Source organism: Aulostomus chinensis, chromosome 19, assembly GCF_037954235.1.
Source record: "Aulostomus chinensis isolate RoL2024-O1b breed Wild chromosome 19, RoL_Achi_v1.0, whole genome shotgun sequence".
Taxonomy (NCBI): Eukaryota; Metazoa; Chordata; class Actinopteri; order Syngnathiformes; family Aulostomidae; genus Aulostomus; species Aulostomus chinensis.
The window spans coordinates 6,157,612-6,182,272 of record NC_141338.1 but is presented as its reverse complement, the minus strand read 5'-3'; the positions used below and the strand labels follow the sequence as shown (position 1 = coordinate 6,182,272).

Below are 24,661 nucleotides of genomic sequence, written 5' to 3'. Positions count from 1 at the left end.
GAAATATGTATACTTTTGCCTTCCTGTGTCCTCTGATGACAAAATGACAACTGTTTGATCATTCGTCAATCAAACGTGTTGTGTTTTTTCCTCTTGATTATATTTAATGAACTGTTTTTAATCAAAACAACATGCCCACCCATCACTTCGCCCTACTGGTGTGCCAGCCTGACAGCCACATAATTGTGTCAGATTATAATGTCTCTGGTCGTGTCCCGTCTTCACCCGTCTTTGCTCGCTCCTCCCGCTCTATTTAAGGCCACCGGTGGTGGTAGAAGGCCTGTAATTGGAGGACTCTCTGATTACAGCTCTACTCTGAGTTCTGTGTCGTCTGTATCCATCTGACCAGACGGTGTACAGTACACACCAACAGCACCGAGCTGAACTTTAGAAAATATAAATATACAAGCAGACTTATCTGGGGACTGCAGGCCTCAACTGTGGTTGAGCAGGGAAAGTAGATGACACAAGAGAAGGAAGAGGGGCTTTCTGTGTGGTAGTTTTTATTTCATTCTAAATGTCTTTCCCTTGTTCTCTGGGAATCCTGGGATAGAAGTACACTGCATTTTTTGGGCCCTGAACCCCTCTTATCTTGTTTTGATATGATGTACATGAAAAAAAACCTCCTGTATTAGCCTGGAATTGCACCCCCTGGGGTATTACATCATACAACATAAAACTATAGTGCATTACTTTAGGCAAATGACTCCAGATAGATCCTGTAAAATATATTTTATTTGCATTATTCATTAGTGATTTGTTTTATTGGCATTTTTACTATAATTTCAGCTGTTATATCATAATCATCAATAAAAACTTAAAAGTTAAAAGCACCTGCTTAAATATTTATGAATATGTAACGGTGAATATATTTTCTTACTGTCCCCTCTTCTGGTCTCAGGGTGATATGGGACCCGTGGGAGAGATGGGCCTTCCAGGACCTAATGGGCTGAAGGTAATCTGACACACACTGATGAAAAGTATTCATTCCCCTGTCTTGTCCTGCATTTTCTTCTTATATGTGTTATGATAAGCAATAGAATGACCATTAAACTGAGTTTGGGAGTTTCTGGATTTAGAAAGAGCCAGTTGTGTCCAAAAAAGCTGTTCCTATAGGGGTGAATGCTGGAGGATGTTGTGATGATGCTTGTGGGCCCCCATCTAACCCGTCAGTTTGTGTTTATTCCAGGGGGTGCCCGGAAATCCAGGAGAACCAGGACTGAAAGGTGATAAGGTGATCTGAATATTCCTGTTATTGGCCTGTGTTTGAGCAGCATGTAATGGATGTGTCCCCCTTTGTACCCTAGCCATCTCTGTCCCACCTTTAGATATAGAGCATGCCTTCACCCATGTCCATACAAACCTCAGACTGTTGTTGCAAGCACGAGATTTGACAACCTATATTTCCAATGATCAAGCCCTGCCTGTGTCATTTCAATGAAATCAGATGATTGAAGCCTATCACGTATTCAAAGGGATTCTCCCAGATTTAATTTATTAGTGATCAATTCAAAGTAATAGTTTGTAATTGGGTGAAAAGTGTGTACTGCTTTCTTGCTGAGAGTTATATGGGTATATTTGAAGGCTGTATGGTTTGCTCCTCTTCTTATAAAAACTGCAAGCAGGGAAATGCAACCGTACTTTGCCCAAAGGAAGACTTCAGTTACCTGCACTGCTAAATCTCACAATTTAACATGCTGTCTGTTATGTTATGCATCAAAAACAAGGTGTAAAAAATTACTATTTGAGATTTTCTTGAGAGTAACATACGATTCTGTGTCTTGCTGTTGCTACAAGCCTTGTCAGCTTTCCAGAGCACTCACGCCAGTACTCCCTCCGGAGAGTCACTGCCAAAAATAGTCCCACGCACTTCCGTTTCTAAATGGACTAAATATACAAGGTATAATGTGTTAATTAGTGATGGTAAGCATATAATTCAACCATTGGAGAGAGCCGGGCTTGCTGTTTCCTGCTGTTTTGAATGACATTAACTACCTGCTGGCTGCAGCTTTATGAAAGTCCTATTAGTCTTCACATCTACAGTAACTCTTGGCAAAACAGAGAGTATGCTTACTTTCTGAAGTCCTTTTAAATAATCAAGCATTTAAGTAAACTACTGTTCAATAAACAGAACTAAAAACAAAAAATATGTGACAAAAAATGAAAACTAATTAGGGAAGTGAAAAACAAACATGGATATAAGATAAGAACACAAACATTGCGTGTTTTAGGTGAGGAGCTCACAGGTCTGCAGAGCTAAAGCCCAGTCAACCTCAAAGCAGGTGCTCTGATTCATAAATACAAGAGCTGATTCAAGCAGGTGCCTCAAATCTAAGTAGGGGATCAGCATTCATGATATTTTAAAAAATGAAGAATTGATATCATGTAAATACTAGATTGTAATCAATTTTGTATGTTCTTGTACATTTTACAGAGACTTGACTTCACTACCCTTGCATTTTGAGTGTAAATTATTTGCCAAAAGAGACAAAACCCAAAATAAAGTAGATTTAAAGATGAATTTGACTGATAGCATTAATACACATTGTTAAGGTGAATTCTTTTGACAACAGTAATCATTTTATGAGATCATTCAGTATGCTTTATTTGGTTAAGACAGACCAAAATAATTTGGAATACAAAAATATATCTTGGAAGATATTAATACATTATTTCCCTCTTCAGAAATGCCCAAAAAAATCTAAGTGATAAGTTTAATAAAATGTGACTTGGACCACACTGCCCTTTATATTAAAGATGTGAATAAAAGATTACAAAGACATTTCACACTTTTACAGAAGAAGTAATTTAAGTACAATAAAAGTCACTCACACCAGAGCTAATAATGAATAACCTGTTATCAAATTAATAAATCTGAGGGCTCAGTATGGAGTAAGTTAGACTGACACTACATTTATTGTGTGATTGTTCCTATTGTTCTATTGCAAACCTGATTCTAATCAACAAATAGGAATGTTTCCATTCCCTCTAATGTGTTATGTTCTGTCTGTCTGTTTCTCATCCATCATCCTGCCTCCGTTCATTCTTCTCTCCATCAGGGTGAAATTGGGATTCCTGGAGAACAAGGGGAGATCGGGTACAAAGGAGACAAGGTAATTCACTACTGCAATATCCCTACTATTCATTCATAAACATCTTGTAAACACTGCTTTCTTCCCTCATCAGCCCTGACCTGTATTCCTCCTCCTACACCCAGAGTTACACTCTTGCAGAACTGTCTTTGCAGAATGACTTTGCCAGATGTGTTCTGTCAAGCTTATATAAATTCTTATGTAAACCTTCCTCATTTCTCTTGGTGTGTAAGCAAAATTTAATCCTTCTAGCATCATAGAACAAAGCAACCTCAGGTCACAAGAGAAACGCTGAGTCCTGAATGTCTCCGGGCTCAAACAGAAGGGTTTTGCTTCTGACTTATGTCCATTTGTCTTTCTTAGTTTTTATGGCTGTGTTTGTATTGGACAGGGCATTCAGGGGGCTCCGGGTTTACCTGGCATCCGTGGGAAACCAGGACCACAGGTTAGCTTTGGCCGCGATTGCCTGGAATTTATTAAAATTTTTAAATGTGGATTCAATGCTTTTCATTTAAAGGTTAAATTTGACATTTTGGGACTTATAAGTATTCATGTTCTTGCAGAGAGAAGAGGCAGAATATTAATACCACTCCCATATCATTTTAAGGCTACATAGCCAGCAGCTGCCTAACTAGGCTTAGCATAAGCTAATGATTGAAACATGGATAAACAGCAAGTTCTCTGTATATCAGACTGTTTTAAAGCAAAGTGTATGTGCAGTACTGCATTCTGGCGGGGTGCAATGACTTCCTAACTTCTTTACATGAGCATTATAATGTCAAAACCCAACAAGCTGTCCAGGAAATTTTGATATTTTTACATTTTAACTATTTTGGTTTAAAAAAAACTGTATGTATATATACGGTATCAGTTAATGACTTTAGGGGTACTGGTAGGAGAATTAATTATATTCAGAAAGAAATAGCCAAGCTGTTTCTTATTGATTGTGTATGCTATGCTAACATTACCTGAGCTAATCTTGCCTGCTGCTAACTCTAACCTTGGGTCGACCTGCCAGATAGTGGTATTGATCTTCTCATCTAACTCTTTGCATCAAAGTTATTGTGTATTTCCCCAAATATCCAACTATTCTTCCTCAACATTTTTTATCTTTTTCTTTTTGCAGGGGAAAATAGGAGACAGAGGCCCCGATGGTGCTCCCGGTCCTCCAGGCCCCGAGGTCAGTATCTGCACCTATAGTACATTGCTGCATTTTAATATAAGTTTGTATTTCAGATTACACATTTTGAAAACTTTGCCTTTATCATAACAGGGTTTCCCCGGTGACATGGGACCACCAGGAGAGAATGGCCTTGAAGGACCAAAGGTGTGAAAGTACATCATCTTGGCTGAGTAGACACACCAGTTGATATATTTACTTTAAACTTTAACACAGAAAAACTTCCACCACTTACAGTGTAACTCTTTTGTTTTGACATTTAACATTCATGTGGCTCATGTTCTCTCAGGGAAAGCTAGGAAACAGAGGTTTACCGGGGCCTAGAGGGGTGCCTGGCTTGGAGGTAAGAGTGTCATCTACTGTATATTAGAGCTAAACACCAAGCATGAAAAGGCTTTCAATATTTATTAAGATAATGCATCTCTTTGCTGAAAATCTGCTTTGTCTCTTAACATATCAATTGATTTCATCTGTTCCCAGGGAGATGAGGGCCCACTCGGACCACCAGGACCAACGGGACTTGAGGTGAGTTAGAAGGCAATGAAGAAGGGAGGGATTTTAAATTAGCAGTTCAGGTCTTAGTGTCTCCCGGCTCCTGTATGGTAGCACCTTTCAGAGACACTGAGTATGTGTGACCTTTGTCTGCACTTCTATGATTCTGTGTGTTTTCTTTAAACTGTTTCCCGTGTAGGACAATCAAACCATCTATCATGTGCATTTTTGAGGTTTAGTTCATCCCTTTTTTATCTGTGGTAAACTCATAATCAAAGACAGACAGAGAAAGGATAGAAATATCGCTCAGTCTAAGTAGACTTATACTGCAGCCAAATCTGAGAGTAAAATAACCTCATTTACTATCCGGTAGAACAATAAAATCCTTGCATGTCATCATCTACAGTGAAGGCCCACTAATATTACTCCAAGGGTGTTTTCAGTCAACTGTGAATGCAGTATAATTTAATTGGCTACCTTTAATTATGCACCCCAGCATTTATTGTACCACAGTGAGTTACATTTATCTTAGGTTAAAATCTATCTTTATTGCTGATTTTGTTCTTGGTTTACATCAGAGCAAAACTGAAGATATTTAAAGCTGGTCTTTCGTCAAGGTTGTTGTTATAGCTGGTCTTTGGATGATTTTTAAACCTAAGCCACTATACTGCAATTAAAAAGGCCCCTGATTATACCGGGTTGGTTCCTTTGCACTGAACCAGACAAAGCCGCCATAATTCCACCTCGGCGTATGATTTTTGATTGCACGCTACTCACTGTGACGTGTAAGGACAGTATGCCCCTCCTTTTCTTACAGTATTAGTCAAAACATCCCAAATGAGCCATGAACAAGGCTTTTCTCCAAGGGATCTAAGCCATGGTTTCAATCCTTAAACCAAAGGTCAACCCAAAGGGCCTCATCTGGACATGAACATCTCTGCTGAGTCATCTATACGCATGTACTTGCATGACAAATAGTAACATATATGGCACAAAATACAGTATGGTTAAAGCGTAGCTACTTCGTAATGCTGCTGCTACCACAGTGGCCCATCCGTGTCTCGGTCAGATGTAAGAATGCCTTTAGAAAATAGGTGACTAGTTATGATTAGTAACATTAGCAACACATTTCAGTCATCACTTGATAAAGTAAATAGGTTTAGGCAGCAGAACTCCTTGGGTTTAGGCAGGAATGCTCCACAGATAGATGTCCGCAGGAAAACTTCTTCGTTAGGTTTTGGCTGGAAAGCTTCTTTCAGCAAAACATTTCAAGCCATCTTGCACCAAACCTCATGCTTTGGTTTAAAATAGAACCTGACAGGACTGAACACATATTAGAAAGGCTTTTTTGGCTGACTTTCTGCAAGAAAGATTTCCTGGCAGAAAGACTTCGAGGAAAATTTCTCCCATGTGCATTAGTGACGTCACACTGGCTACCTCCACTTTATACAGTCCATAGGTTCTCAGTGAAGGACTGTATGCAATCCCTGTATTTGACACTAGAGGGTGATAACTGCCATCGTCATGTTTACGAGTTCTAAGATTTATAGCTACCATAAAGTGCCAGAAGATGTTAATGGGCCTCTGCAGAGTGACAAGATTTGTTGACTTTACTTCTCAAATGCATTATTGAGTGGCAGAGAAAATGGACCACTGCAGTGATCGAAATGCTTTTACCGGGAATTTGACTGACAGCCAACTGCCTTTAAACCTCACTTCTCTGCACCAGACGGCACCATCTCTTAACTCCAGTCTTTGCCTTTAATCATGTCAATCACACCTTCTTGCTGCCTCTCTTGGCAAAATGTTTCTACTCATATTTCAAGCTTTGGTAAATGTGGTTAGAAGCATAAATCTAAATCAGGTGATAAAAACGCAAACTCTTGACAGCTTATATTAACTCTCATGTTACTACAAGAATCTGCTTTTACCGTGTGCTTCTGAAATTATGTGTTACTGTGACTCTGCACCACCTTGTGAAAGCTGCAACCATTCTGGGGTAAAATTTTGGAATTCTTGAGTCATTTAATTCACTCCATCCTTAACAGTTTGGCATAGACATTTCTGAAATGGAGTTATTGCTGCTGAAATAAAATAAAAACACTTAGCCGCCCTCTTAACCCCAGGAATTATAGTCTGTGCAAAAGGAACACTACAGTCAGTCTGCCAGAATGCAATGTTAAGTATACACGGCATTGCATATTTCCCCAGAATGTACAGTGAGCTGCAACAGCTGCAGACTACTCCCCAGCTCTCTTCTGTCTGCTCAAAGAATAAAGCACTTTTGTGTTTATCTGGAATTTGTGGTGGATATTAATGATGCATTAAATGGCAAGTGTATGTCCTTTTTCAGGGTCGACTTGGCAGAAAAGGATTTCCTGGAAAGGTTGGGCCAGAGGGAGTGAAGGTGAATAAAAACTAGACAATAAATCCTTAGATTTCTCAAAATATGAAGAAGATCAAATTAATCATTGTAAATATGTGACAAGTGGCCTATTTATTTGTGTAGGGAGAGCTCGGTGTTACAGGAAAAGTTGGAGCCATGGGGGAAAGAGTAAGAACCCTTGACAGTTCTACTTTGGAGTATGGAATAAATTCAATTTTCAAAGCATATGTATTTTTCTTCCATATAACATTGACTATCTGTGTTTCAGGGCCTGGTGGGTTTCATCGGACCTGTGGGAGAGGCAGGACTGGCAGGAGAGAAGGTAAATTTCTGTGTAGACTCACCTTAGGATGTCCCCGCAAGATAAATTTGAAGAATGAACACTGTGAACATGTATTTTTAGGGGGATCGAGGGGAAATGGGCCTTCCTGGACCACCTGGAGAGAAGGGGTCAACAGTGAGTACAAGGAGGAGGGACATCAGTCTAATAAAGAGTCAAATTTTCAACTTAATAGGATTTTTTTGAGCAAAGTTTGTCGTTGAACTGCCATTCTAAATTAAACTGTGTGTGTTATTCCCATGGGAATATATTGGTGTATTTGATTAAGTCAATAACACAAGTGGAAAAGACCCACATCAGCCCAGGGATGACTATTTTTTAAGCAATTACTGTGGTTTGGCACTTGTAGGGTTTTCTTGAGACAAAGGTGGCATTTTTGCAATTTGGCAGAAGAACGTGTCATAGGGATCTAGATTTTTAAACTGACATGGAAAGAAAATATGAAACAGAGTTTGTGACAAATGACAGAATTTATTTTGGCACCAAAATCAACTAAAACCTGAATTTTCATGTAAACAATACATAGCACCACGGAGTGTTATTTTCTCAGTCTGAAGCACGAGTGATTCAGGGATTTGCTCAAAAATAATGTCTGCAGGGCACCTGATTGTCCCTGAAGGTACTCAAAAGTTGTTTACCCTGTCATATCCTGCTCTTTCAAACAGAGCAAGTTTATCATTTCATATCTATATCTAAAACAGATCATCCGATAATTAGAAGTGTCAAGAACAAGCATTCTACTAGAAGTAAAAAGTGGTCATAAATAAATACTCAACTAAATTACAGTACATATTCTTGAAAACTCTATTGAAGTACAGTAACAAATATTTGTACTTTGTTACTCCCTACCTCTGCTACTATATTGGCTGAATTTAGTCATCATTCTTGTTGAAACAAGAGAGAAGTTTCCTGCTGGATGGTAGCCAAGTTAGGATTACTCTGAGGACTAAAACACACACACAGGCACACACACACACACACACACACACACACACACACACACACACACACACACACACAAGGAAGTTCTCTTTCTCTCAGCTGTAAAGCAAAAACAGACCCTCTGGAAAAGACTGCATCATACTAAGTGAAGGGCGCTGACCAGCAGACATCTATAGCTGCTAACACATGCAGCTCACACTGCAGACATGTATGATTCATCTCGCTGGATGAATGAGATCAGAGCTGCATACTATGTCATAGCTTTGCAGTTTTTTTATATATATTTTATGGCACTCAGCTGATCAAGTTTCTGACCGAAATACTTCCATTATACTTTACAAATGACCCTGCCAAAATCCAATAAAAGAGAAAGAAAAGTGGCTAAAAGTATGTGTAAAGATATAAAATCCTCACTTCTGCCTGTAGGGATTTTCCTTTTCCCCCTTGGCTATTATTGTAACAGCAGATGTAACCTCAGTGTGCTGCACATTTGTACATGCTGGTTTTTCATGATATCCCTACTTTTCAAAATAAAACTAAACATGTAGAATACATTTATGATTTAGATCAAATTTATGACATTAGATTCCCTCTTATGTAATCACATTTATAAATATAGAAGGTGTGTATGATGTTTCATTGTCCGTTTCAAAAGTATAAATAGCACATCCAGATTCCCAGTTTTTCTTGCATTGCATCAAAACAAACTCCAAATGTTTATTCACATTGTATATTGGTGTCTTAAATATAAAATTTTAATCTGTAATGTTCTTTGTTTGTGCACATTTAATAGGGTCACCCAGGGACACCAGGTGAAACTGGACCTTCAGGACCACCAGGAAGACCAGTAAGTCACCGCTCTTTTGCTTGCCATGCACTTTCACCAGATAACATAAAACAGATGAGCTGTTTGGCCCAACATCCAGACTCAGTCACAGACTTACAGTGCAAACAGGCAACTGGGAAATGGGCAAGTTCCCATTAAGGCCCCACTTTCCAGTTAATGACAAACAGTTTATCATAAAACCAGAACACAGAAGAGTGGCAGACAGCCTTGGTATCACCTATGTGAACCAAACCGGTACAAAAGGATGCTCAGGAAGTCAATATTTCAACTGATTTCTGTCAGTTACAGTACTGAAAGTTAGGACATTTAATAGCTGTCCAGAAATATAACATTATATTGGCAACATTAAAACTAGCTACATGTTGAAGACAAAATTACGAAAGTGACTGTGTGGTATATCAACTGTATTTGACACCCCCTGATGAGTAATAGCATAAACAATAACATAGCCTATTTCAAAAATACAGAAATTACATAACTTATATTTAATCATAAACGCTGCTGTGTTAAGTGATGAGCTGGACAAGCGTTCAGTGCATTCTCCCATGTTGGAGGTCAGAAATTTCTCACTTCCCAGTTGTTAATGAACTTACTATTAGGGTGAGAAATGTTGCTGCTAAAAATAGCTCAAAGGCTACAAAGATTGAATTTTTCCAGCTCTGATCAAAAACACTGGCATTTTTGAGTAATTGCTGATAATAAATAACTTTCAGCAGCTGGAGCCAGCATGCTCGCAGCGCATGACAGTAGCATGCCCAGTCTGCAGCTAAGCTTTCTGTGAGCATGATGAGAGCTGGCAGGCTCCTGCTGAACCTGCATTACCCTTCTGTCAGTCAAAAGCCAAACACCTATAACCAATTAGAAGCTGCCCCTGGCCCCTGTTCCCCTCGCTGTGTCCTTGCCACTGCCAGGTTTGACAGAGTGTGGGCCAAGCATCGGTTAAAAGTGGGGGCCACTGAGCCACCAAAACAAACATAAATATGGGCCTCTGGGGTGCAGCAGAACAGGATTCCAAACAGGCCCTTTAATTGGTGTGAGTGACACATCTAACAACAAACCCCATAGTGTGTTCCCGAGGTCAGGCTGCCCCCTGTGGTCAGCATCCAGGGGGCTCTGTGCTATGTCAGTGAAAACCTTTGTTTTATCTCTCTTTTCATTTTTTTCCCTGTCTTTTGTTTGCCAGGGCCCCCCTGGAGCAGCTGGGCCAGCAGGTACCAGAGGACCCAAAGGCTTGCGGGTAAGTTTAAGCTTTCCTACCTGCTGTGTTTGCAGCTCAGGAGTTGACTGGTTTTACGAGCAGCTCATTAACTTTACTGAAGAGTGTAGATACAAATCACATTGGAAAAACTGTGGGTGAACATAATGAAGTTATATGGAACCGCCTCTGAACTAATGTCGTGCGTGTCTCATGGCCATGGGTGCTTGCATAACACAGTCTCGGCTTCAGTGTCAAAGAATGAGTCTGTTTCATCTTCTTCAAAAGTCAGTGCTCATTATAACTGCTGGAAGAGTTCCAGTGATGTAAAACAAACAGTTCTTTAAAAAAATCGTCATAAATGGATGGAACAAAGACTTATTATAGGAGAGAACCACCATCAATCCAGCTACATGACATTTGTCATGGAAAATGTGACCTGGACTTTGTGGTTTCACTGGAGGCCGCCTGCAGATATAACTGGGGAAAATGGATTTATGATGGACTAACAAAAGACATTTATATTCAGAGATACCACAATGCTGCCATAAGAATGACCCCACCATGATGCTGCTTTGCTTGTTCACGCAGAACCAAATCAAGATGGCATAATACCACGCCAGTGTGTGATTTTAGATGGCGTGTCCACGTTCCATAATCAGATTCCCAGCATGTATAGTAACACAATAGCTTGCATCCACTTTTTTAGGTTTTCAACAATTTTGGCTCAGCAGAGAGATACAAACCTAGGAAAAATCATCCATAAATAAATACAGTAAGATTTAAGAGCTTTTGTAGTATCAGCCAATGGAAATTGTTTATATTTTTCCTAAATGTGCCTTGTGAAAAGGGTAAAATATTATGACATTTGGAGTTCGCATGTTGTTTTTCCACATTATATTTATCAGTTAAGGAAACACCTCTAGACATTTAATATGTAGGAGCCCCAGGAGCAGTTATTTTCTTTTAGTATTACACTACACACATACTTTAAGCTAAATCTTACTGAGATGCTACTTTTCAAGAGATTCTGTCTTTTATCAGACTTGTTTTGTTTTTCACTAGAAATTTGACGCATATGCTTTATTCAGAGATAAGACTGATAATTACATCTTCTTATCTCTCAGAAACTAGTATGTCAAGCACAAATGTTTATAATATTAATTTTTGCCACATTCCATTTATGTGGCTCAGCTGTAATCTTATAACATAGACAAGATACAGATAATAAATTGTTAAAATCATTTGTGTAGAAAAACCCTGCCAAACTAAATGTTAATATACTCAAAACCATCCAGCAACACCAAAATAATATGGATACACATAATTTCAGTGTAAACTCTAAATTTGTCAAACTTGAGATTTGTATTAAAGTTGTTACACTCATCACCAAGGGATTTGGACTGGAATTCCACTTGGCTACTTACCACTACCAGAACTTTTAGACGGATAAAAAGGGTAATGTTGATCATAAATGTTTGTCTCTGGAATAACAAACAAGCTTGAGTTCAGAGATTTCAGAGGGTCTGAAAAAGTTTTAGAGGTAAAAAAGAATGATAGTAACATCTATAGAGGATGGTGATGACAACAATGATGGCTTTCCTTATGGCAGGATGCAGGACACAATAAAACTGATGCTGTTGTGGTCAGGTTTTTTTAGATGTATTATTCATCCCCGAGGGGTAAGTTGACTCTTCATTTTGCCCATCTGTTGGTAGTGAACACGAGTCTCTCTTGAGGAGTACAAACCTGGTTACTGACGTTTTTCATAGGTTTTTAATGGATGGCTTTTATTGTTGCGGTCCATGGACTCTCCACCATGCCAAGTGGGATAAAATAGTATTGAGCTTCTTTGTCATCTCCATGTGAGTTGGGTTGGTGGTTCGCCAGAATACGCTTTCATGTCTTGAGCTGTGTTTTCGATTATTACTAATGTCAACAGCTTCCACTGCCAGTAAATCTGTTTGCCGTTTCATGACTTATGTTGGGTTGTCCGAGTTTAGAAATACGCACACATGCTGCTAAACCCCCCAAAACACACACACACACACACACACACACACACACACACACACACACACTCACACACACACACACACACACACACACACACACACACACACACACACACACACACAAACACAAGCTGTCTCAACAGTAGCAGTACAGAAAGAGGTCAGAAATCATCCAATGACCAAAACACTGTAAAATCAAGGTTAAGGCAGACAGTTTAACATCCTTTCTGGATAAAAAAAAATGAAGAACACTATGCAAGTGTATTTTTCCCTTCAAGGACTCATAAATAGATTTTTCCCCTCCTGCATCAGTTCTTTGTGACCCCAAAATGCAGAAAGATCCAGCCATGTACTGTATATTAAGCTTGAAGCTACTGTGACCAGCGCCAGATCAGAAGAATTATAGTTATTATTGAGCATACAGCTGGATAAAAAAAGTTGTGAATTATACCAGATGATATGTTTGAGAGTTTGTAAATGGGCTTTAGTGCACAGTTTTGCTGTTGATTTGTTGCTGTAGCTGTTTTTAAACATCAGTAGGCATTAGCTCCAACCTAAATATATGTGGCTTTTTCTGCATTCTAGATTCACAAAGAAGTGACGCTGGAGGGGGAAAAAAACATCTTTGTGAGACACGTATTTAGTTTACTTTAAACATCATCAATATATCAGCTCTTTTATTTGAAAAGGGCCAAACAATTGCAAATGTCTGCGTAACTGAAGCGTGATGTTCAAGTGAAGATGTTTTGTCATGTGTTGATTCAGTGGAATAGTTCCCCTACACACAGGCTAATCAGGCTATGTAAACACAAGCAGTGGGTAGCAGGTACCCCGGACAGGAATGTTAATGAGTGCTGCTCATCCAGCTCTACATATATAATAGGCTTTAGCACTTCAGCTAGTGATGTTCTCCATGAGCCAAACTCCCACTGTGCCTGGTCATCAACCCTTCATACAACTAGACTGTTTGTGTAGCTGTGTCAGCTTATGATTTCTTATTATAAATATTCCTGAATAAGCTCATAATCAGAGAAATGCAGGATCGGCTAATGCAGTGATTATCAAGATCTTCACAGTATCCGGGAGCCAGCATCTTTGGTCTGGGTGCAGGTGCAGAGCAGATGGACTCAATTGGTCTGCTGCCTAGCTCCCATTTATCATCACTGTCCACTGGACTAGCAGGAGTTTAAGCATTTTAGATGGATTATGTTTGACAGTTAAACCTATGTAATCCAAACAGTTTGACCTCTCTGACAGTGCGAACAGTATGTATTTGTGTGTGTGTGTGTGCGTGCGTGCGTGTGTGCGTGCGTGCGCATGAGCGCCTAGACTTTGTGTGCTACTATAATGCAAAGCTAATAACTTGCTATGTATGTGTGACACCCTATGGTGAAGCCAGTACTTGTTTCTACGCCCCACCTTATGCACACATTCTCACATTTTACACACAGTCATACATAACGTACTTCCTTGTTTACCCTTAAATTATAACCCACAGTCACAGGGACTCACACATTGCCTCTCACATGGGGGTACTACATGTGTCACACTATACAAAGGTTGTTTATTTCCAGTATATGGTGGCTGTCTGGCTGTGTTACAGTGACCTCTGTTGGTGAAGTGACAGTTGTCTTGTGTTTCAGGGTGCGATAGGGCCTGATGGTCCAACAGGAGAGATGGGGTTAGAGGGCAAGAAGGTAAGAATGCTGACAGGGTCTATGATTGCATGTATATACTGTATTTTCCATGCTGATGTGCAGAAAGAGAAACATTTCCAAATGTGCATAAATAAGAAAAATGGCCATAAAATAGCAAAGAAACATACCCGCCAGCATAAAGAACAGGCTCTGAAGAGGTGAAATGGATCTTTTGCATCAAAATTGCACATCTTCTGTATCCATTTCCACCCACTCAAGGCAGGAAACCTTCAGTTTCCTCATATTCTCTCTCTCAACAGGGTCTTGATGGTCCTCCAGGAAAAATAGGTTTTCCCGGACCACAGGTAAGGCACTGGGCTACAGTTCCACTTTTCCATTCCCCCCTCTCAGATATTTTGGTGCTTATGTTCCTCTGGAGAGGCCAGGCATGAGCATGATTTAGAAGACCTGAATGATACCAGCAGGGAGGAGGCCCACAGTCAGAAACAGCATATTGCTTTATCCTTTCTATTTCTTGCAGGAAAATTTAATGTGAATATTTTTGCACGGCTTATTGTTGGGAATTTTGTCTCAACCTTTGATTGAGCTTCTGATGGTGTCTAATCACTAATAAAGTAAAAAATGCACCAAAAAGGACAAAAAAGATAATTTCCACCATGTTAATTGAATCAGACCCAAAATTTCATGGGTTCTTCCTTTCCCCATGTTACATCCCTCCACTAAATTTGGTGAATAGTAGCCTTGCTTAATTTTAAGTTAAGTTTGCATAATCATGAGTTAAGTTTGCATAATCGTTTTAACTGACAGACAGACACACAACTGCAGGTGAAAACATGACCTCCTTGGCAGTAAATCTAATCATTTTTATTTAGAAATTGTTGAAATAGTTCAGAAAAACCTCCAGAAATGTGGCCAGGTCATAGTGTTCGCTCCTTGTTTGCACAGCATCACATATTTAATTGATTTTTTTTCTTGTGTCCCTCTAGGGGAAGATGGGAGAGCCAGGGGATACTGGGCCTAAGGGTTTTCCTGTGAGTTCTTAGAAGTGTAGATGGACTTGAGCCTGTATTTGCACATGTATATTTCTTTTTAACTCATTGACCCTTTCTGTTCCCAGGGTATCCAAGGGCCCTCAGGGCCTCCAGGGGATAAGGGAATTGCAGGCGAGCAGGTATGACCCTCCACCTATTTCTCCATCTTTTCTCTTCATCTTCACACCTTGATTACCCCTGATCTCACAGTCTCTGCACCTCTTTCTCTCTACTTTCACACTTCTGTGACTCTTATTACTCATGTTGGACTTATTAGATTCCCTTTACAGGCAATATTCAGCTATATTAAGTGTTTCAGCAGAGTAACCACTCACACGTGTGCTGTAGTGGCAGGAGAGCGAACAGAGGGCTGCAGGTTGCTGACTGACAAAATAATTTGATGTTAATGAGAATCAGCTTATTTATAAAGGAGCTACATTTCTAAACTTACTCAACTAATGTAGTTATTGCCATAACAGAAAAGACGGATTTCACTTTCAAAAGACTGTCACTGTGGTTTTATTTTATGAGCAATGAGAAAGAAAATGGGCATAAACATGTCAGCTTGCATGCAGTCTGAATTTAGCTCACCATTATTGACGATAGGCACCCTCTGCCCTTTGTTTTCATTTGTATGAATGAACAAGAGGCCGATGTTCTCCTGGTTCCTATTAAACATGGATATAGATCCATGTTTAATAGGAACCAGGAGGAACCCAGACAAGTAAATTATAATATGCTTAATATGTGAGCATAAATTTGAGAGAGTAAACAAGTGTCAACATTGACATTTGCAGACATTTTTTTGGTTTTGTGGTGGCGTCATTTGCATTTTCATCAGAACAATAAAGTAGTCATGTACAAATAAAGATTGATTTTCCTTCACTGCAAGATGTCAAGTCAAGCTTTGTACAGCCCAAAGATCACAAACACCCTCTTGTCCCAGACCTTCGATTTGATTGGGAAAATAACTACCCAAACGAAAACATTTTAACAGTGAAAACTTTGAGAAACCTCAGGGAGAGCCAGAATCCCATTATAAGCAATATTCAATGGAAAAAATGTCTGATTACATGGAGTTGATAAAATATAGGTGATGGATCCAGATCAATTTAAGTGTATGATTAACAGATGAGAAAGTCTAGATTCCCAGCAACTATCTACAAATATGAATTCAATCATATTGTTCAAAATCACCGTTATCTTTTTTTAAATACACAGTCTATTTCACACTTGTGTCTTTCTCTGTGATCATGACAGGCAATATGAATGAAAGACCACACATGTGACCTAATTTTTGCAGTTATTATTGTTTGGACTGCTTGAAGGTCAAGTATTAACCACTTGTACTGAGATGAAGAAGTATTCATGGCAGCAAATCTGTTTTTTAGAAGCACAATTAGGGACAGTGTTCCTCGTTATGTTAAGATTCAAACTGCTCACAGATGGGTTACTGATTTATCTACCTTTGCTTTGGCCACAATCAATTCCTAGAATTTAGAGAATCTAAATGTTTATGTGCTTAATTAACATGAAACATCTATGGTCAGATATTTAGTTAGATATTAACCGAGTATTTGTGCTGTCTTATACAGGGGCCACCAGGGGCGCCAGGGACTGTGGGACTGTTGGGAGAAATTGGTCAAAAGGTAAAGAGCATATGAATGTGCCTGCACACATATTCCATTTGGACATCTCTCCATGCACACACGCACAAATGCACACACACACACGCACACACACACACACACACACACACACACACACACACACACACACACACACACACACACACACACACACACAGTATGTGAAGACCAAATGAGTAAATATGTAACATCTGTTCTTCACTCCACCCCAATGATTCAATAATGTTCCCTGATTAAAATAATCTGCCCAATTAAATCAATTATCCCACAACACAAAGGTGTTCTCTCTGTCATGACAATACACAATAGAACTCACCCCAACATGTTGTTTATATCTGCTGGCAGTGTTTGTTGTCCAACATCTCTCAGCATTTGCCTCCTATCATTATTCATAAGGGTCCGCCAGGTAAGATGGGTGAACCAGGACCACCTGGCGAGCCAGGAGAGAAGGTCAGACATTATTTTTGCTTTTGTTTTCAGTATTTACATCAGAAATTATATATATATAAAAAGGACAGTGTGTGTTGTCTGTGCACTGATACACTTGTGTGTCTGTGTTTGACAGGGATCCATTGGACCTGCTGGGAACATCGGAGAGCAAGGACTTATTGGGCAGCGGGTAGGTTCATGACCATTAGACGACAACATACTTTGCATTCATAAATTCCCAATAGGTAGACTTTCATTCATTTATACCTTCATTCATTTTGTTCAATTAATTTACGTGTGTGTGCATGTGTATGTGTATGCGTGCTTGTGCATGTGCATGTGTACAGGGTGAGCCAGGCCTAGAGGGAGAGGCTGGTCCAGCTGGTCCTGATGGAGCCAAGGTGAAGAACTGACATTGTGTTACTCGCCAACATAGATATCAAACACAAAAGAGAGACTTAGATGAGACTTGTAATTTTATCGTGGTGACTATTAAATAATCATATATGATGTGTCTAATCTCAGGGTGAAAAAGGCGACATGGGTCAGGAGGGGGACAAAGGTGAAAAAGGTGAAATCGGGTTAAAGGGAAAGGAAGGCCCACCTGGAAGTCCTGGACTCAATGGCGTCAGAGTAAGAGACTTTCTGATTCTTGGAACACATTTTTGGAAGACTTACTTTCCCTGAATTTCAAACCCCCACTGATGATGTTTCTTCATTTTGTTTTGTTTCTTTAGGGTGCAGAAGGAAAACCTGGAAAAATTGGAGAAAGAGGCAAACAAGGGCCAAAGGTATTGCCTGCAACACCCATTTAATCCTCAAAACAAAAGAATTAACATTCAGTGACGTGAAAATGATATGGCGCTGTTGTTTAACCTATCCTTTGTGCATGTTTAGGGTGCCAAAGGTCACCAAGGTCACCTCGGAGAGACTGGACTAATGGGGAAGATAGGACCACCTGGTTTTGTTGGACCAAAAGGTTCCAGAGGAACAATCGGCCATGTGGTAAAGTAGATCACTATTTGTCATTCAGATGAAGAGTTTGATCGCCATCTAATTCACATGAGTTTGACTGGCATTGTTTGTGTCTTTAGGGAGCTCCTGGTAGAATGGGTCAACAAGGGGAACCTGGCCTTGCAGGTTATGAGGTATAGTTGTTTTATGTAATGAAGTTGTTATTTACATTTGCTGTACTTATTTCACGTAACAAATAACTTGTTTCTAACTTTGCAGGGCCATCAGGGACCACAGGGGTCCATGGGGCGTCCAGGACCAAAAGGTGAAAAGGTACACTTCGTTCATTTTAAATGGAAGACTGGTGTCTTTCTCCATCATTCATTGACGTCCTGTTAGTTCCCAGTGTAACAAAAAAAAACAAGCAAACACTGGAGACTCATTCTGTCACCCTGATGTCTATCAAATGAGCTTTAATACAATCATTCCAGACAGCGCCTCACGCTGACAGCCTACAGTGTGCTCTACATACACCAGGACTTTGATTCTACACCAAAATTAAAGGAATGTATTTCACAGCAGGAGGAACTCAGGACCACTCTTAGATTTTTAATCAAATATATCATTAACCAACTGCAGAGCATAACATGGTTGAAATTTTCACATTTAAGGTGATCTAGATATTTTACTCAATATGAGTGGGGCAAAATATTGACATTATTGTGATACTCTCTCTTGCTATACAATATTAATACAATAGCACCAAATATTGACATTTTTTATCAAAAATGTTTCTTTTATAAAAAGTCTCCCACACCCATTTTGACTTAAAGATAAGTAGGTCTGTGTGTGTTTGTGTTTGTGTGTGTTAAAGAAGCACTAATGTGCGATAATAACGTGAATAAATGCGATTTGCATGCAAGATATTGATCATTACCGAATCATTTTACTGTGATACTTTTGTTGTCTTGGGCTTTGTATTGTGATAATATTGTGTCTTACTCTGAGATTTCCAGCCCTACTGAAACATCAGGAAGGTGTTGCTCAAGTTAAACATCTAAACTCACCCTCTTGTGATGCCCCTTTTCTTTCTGCATAGGGCGAGCAAGGGGATGATGGGAAAATAGAGGGTCCTCCAGGTCCTCCAGGTGACATAGTAAGTCACACCTGACTTACTTTCCTGCCTCCTTTAACGGTATGTTTGCTACAAGGCTGTAGAAATCACCTCCATTTCACTCAAATATTTCTTGATTTATCAGGGTCCTCCAGGCAACAGAGGAGAGAGAGGGGAACCAGGGGACCCAGGATACAAAGTGAGTACCATCACTCCAAGTGAGCTATGATTTACAGCTTGAGTATTTCAAAGTTTAATGGGATGTAACTCTGTCTTAGGGTCAAGTTGGTTTGGATGGTGAAAGAGGCAGATCTGGTGCTCTGGGGCAGCCGGTGAGTTTTCTTTCACAAAATCACCAGTGTCTCTGTATATAGACAACCAGCTGGTATTTTCTTTTATATTTTCATTGACATAACTGGCATTTTCAGGGACACCCTGGACCTCGAGGCCATCAAGGACCCAAAGGGGCCAAAGGAGATCAAGTAAGGACAACAAATGAAAACAATTCTGTGTACTGCTTTGCTATCATTTTGTGAGAAAATGGGGTACCATGCTGGTTTTGTAGCATGCAAGTGAAAGCCTGCAGCTACGCGTGCTAAAAGTATTCGTCTATCTGTTAGGGTCCCAAAGGCAAAAAAGGTCAGACAGGACAAAAAGGAACCAGAGGAACTGAGGTAAGTCAGTGATGTTTTGCAAACTCAATTTTGCAATTAAAAGTTTATAACACTAAGTCTGATTCAGATTAAACTCTCTTCTTCTCAGGGAGTAGGAGGTCCTTCTGGTCCCAGAGGTGTGGTGGGTCGAGAGGGACAGGAAGGAGTGCCCGGGGCTGATGGAGTCTCAGGAAAGGATGGTAGTAAAGGCATGCCGGTGAGACAAACTCAGAAATGTTAAAAAAAAAAAAAAATAATATTTTTAATATTTTAAGCAGCAACTACAGCTAACAGACACTAGGGGTGAGATATTTATAATACCACACAGTGCATATGGGTTGTGCAGGAGAAACAACAGATTATATATAAATGTGAAAAAGAAATCAAATTTGTCCTGAAAATAGCATTTGAAGAAAGTCTGTTAGGTTCATTCAACTGTGGTTTATCCTCATGGAACCACCAACATGATCAGCAACATTTATGGCTTATAATGAAATGTCTTAACTGAGATTGTTGCTGAAAGTTAAATTATCCAAAATGAATCTCTTGGAGGGAGCTTGACTAAATGAAATGAATTCTTTGCCAATATGACAAGCAAATTTTGATGAAATATCTCCATTTCACTGAAGTTAGTTTTAGGTTTATGATTCTTCTTTATCTAACTTTTTTAACGTGTCCAGGGAGAGCACGGTGATGATGGAGAGGAAGGTCTTCCTGGCAAAGCTGGCTCACGTGGTAAAACAGGTGTTCCAGGGCTCCCAGGAGACCAAGGGGCAATCGGACCAAAGGTAGCTGGGGACAAGTGGTATACTATGTTGTAACGAAGCATAACTCTAATGGCATGCTAGAAAGTGAGCAAGAGATAATGTGCTGCCATATTGTCAAGGTATAATTTACTGCACATAAAAAAAGTGATCTTCACATTTGATCCTTCATTCATTCTTCCAGGGTGACCAAGGTCTTCGAGGCCAGAGCGGACCACCAGGGAAAAGAGGCTTTAAAGGTGGTATGGGATTGCCGGGAACCCAGGGAGATCCTGGCCCTAAAGGACAACCAGTGAGTACCATCCATGCATATACTCAAACACATTATACACTTAAGAACACACTGATAACACCTTGAAAAACACAAGATTGTGAATTTGTGAGCCTTGTTTGTTAATTCTTAACCCAATGCTTGTTCAGGGTGATACAGGGGAACCAGGTTTTCCAGGAATTCTTGGAGTTTTTGGTCCAAAGGTATGTTCTGCTTCAAACATTCTCCATGATTAGTGTGCACATAACAGAGCATACAAAGTAATGTAGTCGATACACACCAGCCTGTGTTCACCATGAAACCTGATAATATTTGTACATGGTATGAAGGAGCAGACTAATGCGTACACTGTGGTGCAAATATCACTTCCTGCTTCCACTAGGTGGCACTAGAAAACACAAATTTATACATTATGCTGCTGTGTGACTTCATGTGAAGTCAGCGCTGTGTAATTCTGATGTCAGTTAAAAAACGTGTAACATCAGGTTTACTTCCTGAAACCACTCGGTGCCATGATGATCAAATAAACTCAGCTTGTAGATGTCATCAGAGCAGGACTCTCATCAGATGTGAGGTTTGGAAAAGATCTGACCATGTGGAGTCCAGTTTCAACACTTTCCTCTTTTATAGCATAATATCAAAATTGGCTGCCTTACCTTGGTAACATACTTTAACCAATAGTTTTCACTGTAACCTAAGGCCTTGAAGCATTTCTGACCAAATTTCAGGGGTTTTCTATCAACAAACATGCCCAAAAAAGACCCAGAAATAAGGGGCTTCTTTCTTGGGCCATATTACACCCCTTCACCATGTTTTGGTCAAAATAAGCCTCATAGATATTGAGTACACTTGTTGACAGAGAAACAAACAAACAGATGGGCAGAGAGACAGACAAACAGCACTTAAGATATTAGCTCCTTTGCAGAGGTAATAAAGCACACAAACCCTGTATGCAGGCAGAAACACATACAAAAAACAAATCACCTTGGGGTAAAACTAAAAAAAAACAATATATGGGTCGTGTAACTTTTAAAACACATGTCCTGAATTAAATCTTTTTTTGAGGAAAAGTTGTTTGATGTCTTTGTTCTACCTCTCCACCCAAAGTTGTTTGTCCAGGAGGTGGTTTTATCTCCAAATTGTTTACCACAAACAGGCTATACAGCTGGTGTTAGGATTCAGGTGTTGTCATGACATTGCAGCACCAAGTTATCTTGTCACTCTTATGCATATTACATTCATACAAGTGAAGTCTGTTTTACTACTAAATAGCTTACATTTTCCACACACTGTATCTCAAATAAACTAACACTAGATAATCAATAATTTAATTTGGGAGGAAACATCATCATTCATTTTAGCATATTGCACTCAAGTCCTCCAAAATTATAGACTGCTGTCTCCCGTCACCAGATCCCATTTTCAGACACTTTAAAGGAGGCCAACAAAATTCCTCCTTGCTTCCTCCCCAAGACTTATTTGGGTTGCTCCCATCTGGGACAATCCCACAATCACCGCTTTTAAAAACCTTTTTAGGATTTTTTTTTACTCCAACCCAACAGTCATATGACATTGCGATCCATCTTGTATCCAGGTGTGTAGCAGAGCATGTTACAACTGTATCTGGATGTTTGGCAAGAAAGATCTTTTGTACTGAAATCTAGAAAATACTACATTCATTTGAATTTTGAGGAACCGTTTGCAGGGTCAGATCTTCCACAGTGAGATGATATTTATCTGAAAGTTTTAAAAAGGTGTGCAAAATTTGTCACTGTTGTTTTCAGGGACCTCCAGGAGACTTTGGGCCTAAAGGAATCCGGGGACCAAAAGGACCACAGGGTGCAATGGTAAGATTAGTGATCTCAAATTAACTAGAGGCATGCTGGATTTCATTTATTTCCTTCTAACTGGTTCTCTCCATCAGGGTAGAGGAGGAGTCATTGGTCCTGTGGGGTTCATCGGTCCCAATGGAAGTGCAGTATGTATCATTCACTCTGAGATAAAGTTGAATTATAGACTCTGCTGTAAGTCAGCGGCCAGCTGACGTCAAACTTCTGTTTACAGGGTCCTAGAGGAGAGAAGGGCAATCGTGGAGAGACTGTAAGTCTTCCTTAGCTGTGTGCACTTTATTTTACTGTGTGAAAGTCAGATTTAATTACAACATCAAAGCTGAAAATATATATTTTCTCTTTCTCTCAATAGGGATTACAAGGACCAAGGGTATGTTAGATTAGATTTATCCTCTTTCCTGTTGATACAAGAATTAAAGATTGAAACCATATAAACTCACCCAGTATGAATGTTTTTTGTCTTTATTAGGGATCTCCTGGACCTCGTGGACCCCCTGGGCTTCCAGTAAGTGTCCCACTTATAGGTTTAACCAAAGGTCAATGTCAGTGTTATGTGTGAGTTGGTATTCATTGTCTAAAACCTTTTTTCTTCTTCATAGGGTCCCCCAGCTATCCCTCCTTCATTTGTAAGTTTGTGAATGTTTGTTGATTTTATTAACATTAGATTGAGTAATATTTGTCCTCACATGAAAGAAGAGTTAATATGTTTTTGTTATTTCGCTCTAGAAACAAGACGGCCTTTTGTTTGTTGAGTCACACACCCCACTCAGGACTGAGGTCAGTGCATGACTTTAACATGTCTTATGTTTTCTAATCCACATCAAATCTCACAGACTCACTGGGCTTCCCAGATGAAATGTTCCTAAGAACTACATTTTTCCTTAAAAAACAGAATAGAATTGGTTTAACCCTCAATGCAGTCTTACAGACAGGAAGCAAAGCCTGATAGCTAATAGTAACTCCTTGCTTCTGACATGTATTGTTTACCAACTGAACAGTTTATCCATAAGCGCCATTATTTTTTCTCTTCTGTCCTCTGGTAGAATAAGCCAGTGATGGACCTGCCCATGCTCGACCAGGGCGCAGAGATCTTTAAGACCCTCCACTACCTCAGTAACCTGATCCAGAGCCTGAAGAACCCATTGGGCACTCGGGACAACCCTGCCCGCATCTGCAGGGACCTCCACAGCTGTGAACAGAAGTTAAACGATGGTATGTGTGTGTTGTGTTTCAGACAAAAAATAGGAGTTCTGTTGTGTTTAGAAAGATGAATAATCGCAAACATGCTTGCATTCTTCAGGCACTTATTGGATCGACCCCAACCTGGGCTGCTCATCAGACACAATAGAGGTCTCCTGCAACTTTACTGGTGGCGGACAGACTTGCCTGAAACCAATAACTGTGTCCAAGGTATTTACAACACAATATCAGATCCACTTATGTCAACAAAATCATAACATTTATCTAAGTGAGTATCAAACACATCCACATGATAAAACATTCTGCCTATTTGAGCAGCCAGCAATCAGCGTTGGTCGTGTCCAGATGAACTTCCTGCACCTGCTGAGCTCTGAAGCGGTCCAGCACATCATCATCCACTGCCTGAACGTCTCAGTTTGGAGGTCAGGTGAGAATCAGCTGGCCACCCTGGAAGATTCTGTGAGATTCAAGGCCTGGACAGGGGAGGTGTTTGAGGCGGGAGGAGAGCTCGAGCCAGAAGTCTTGGAGGACTCCTGTTGGGTAGGACTGATATTGTTCATCTGGCTTTGTGCCCTGTGGTTGATGTCAGGCTTACACTT

The 24,661-nt window shown here is 39.9% G+C and overlaps 1 protein-coding gene across 4 annotated transcripts in view; it reads left to right on the top strand.

Moving 5' to 3' along the window:
- Positions 1-24,661, top strand: part of LOC147243782 (uncharacterized) — a 96,707-nt gene that overhangs the window by 69,669 nt on the left and 2,377 nt on the right. For all 4 annotated transcript variants that reach the window (XM_086186844.1, XM_086186841.1, XM_086186842.1 and 1 more), the window contains 46 exons: positions 902-955; positions 1,190-1,234; positions 3,060-3,113; positions 3,484-3,537; positions 4,219-4,272; positions 4,366-4,419; positions 4,562-4,615; positions 4,753-4,797; positions 7,118-7,171; positions 7,274-7,318; positions 7,419-7,472; positions 7,554-7,607; positions 9,226-9,279; positions 10,463-10,516; positions 14,133-14,186; positions 14,447-14,491; positions 15,134-15,178; positions 15,265-15,318; positions 16,774-16,827; positions 17,224-17,277; positions 17,393-17,446; positions 17,604-17,657; positions 17,782-17,889; positions 17,994-18,047; positions 18,154-18,261; positions 18,351-18,404; positions 18,490-18,543; positions 19,310-19,366; positions 19,470-19,523; positions 19,603-19,656; positions 19,753-19,806; positions 19,945-19,998; positions 20,087-20,194; positions 20,658-20,765; positions 20,926-21,033; positions 21,162-21,215; positions 22,797-22,859; positions 22,937-22,990; positions 23,077-23,112; positions 23,215-23,232; positions 23,332-23,367; positions 23,462-23,488; positions 23,589-23,639; positions 23,906-24,074; positions 24,163-24,272; positions 24,381-24,602. In XM_086186844.1, the coding sequence (XP_086042970.1) occupies positions 902-955; positions 1,190-1,234; positions 3,060-3,113; positions 3,484-3,537; positions 4,219-4,272; positions 4,366-4,419; positions 4,562-4,615; positions 4,753-4,797; positions 7,118-7,171; positions 7,274-7,318; positions 7,419-7,472; positions 7,554-7,607; positions 9,226-9,279; positions 10,463-10,516; positions 14,133-14,186; positions 14,447-14,491; positions 15,134-15,178; positions 15,265-15,318; positions 16,774-16,827; positions 17,224-17,277; positions 17,393-17,446; positions 17,604-17,657; positions 17,782-17,889; positions 17,994-18,047; positions 18,154-18,261; positions 18,351-18,404; positions 18,490-18,543; positions 19,310-19,366; positions 19,470-19,523; positions 19,603-19,656; positions 19,753-19,806; positions 19,945-19,998; positions 20,087-20,194; positions 20,658-20,765; positions 20,926-21,033; positions 21,162-21,215; positions 22,797-22,859; positions 22,937-22,990; positions 23,077-23,112; positions 23,215-23,232; positions 23,332-23,367; positions 23,462-23,488; positions 23,589-23,639; positions 23,906-24,074; positions 24,163-24,272; positions 24,381-24,602 (2,958 nt within the window). The remainder of the gene's footprint in view (positions 1-901; positions 956-1,189; positions 1,235-3,059; positions 3,114-3,483; positions 3,538-4,218; positions 4,273-4,365; positions 4,420-4,561; positions 4,616-4,752; positions 4,798-7,117; positions 7,172-7,273; positions 7,319-7,418; positions 7,473-7,553; positions 7,608-9,225; positions 9,280-10,462; positions 10,517-14,132; positions 14,187-14,446; positions 14,492-15,133; positions 15,179-15,264; positions 15,319-16,773; positions 16,828-17,223; positions 17,278-17,392; positions 17,447-17,603; positions 17,658-17,781; positions 17,890-17,993; positions 18,048-18,153; positions 18,262-18,350; positions 18,405-18,489; positions 18,544-19,309; positions 19,367-19,469; positions 19,524-19,602; positions 19,657-19,752; positions 19,807-19,944; positions 19,999-20,086; positions 20,195-20,657; positions 20,766-20,925; positions 21,034-21,161; positions 21,216-22,796; positions 22,860-22,936; positions 22,991-23,076; positions 23,113-23,214; positions 23,233-23,331; positions 23,368-23,461; positions 23,489-23,588; positions 23,640-23,905; positions 24,075-24,162; positions 24,273-24,380; positions 24,603-24,661) is intronic.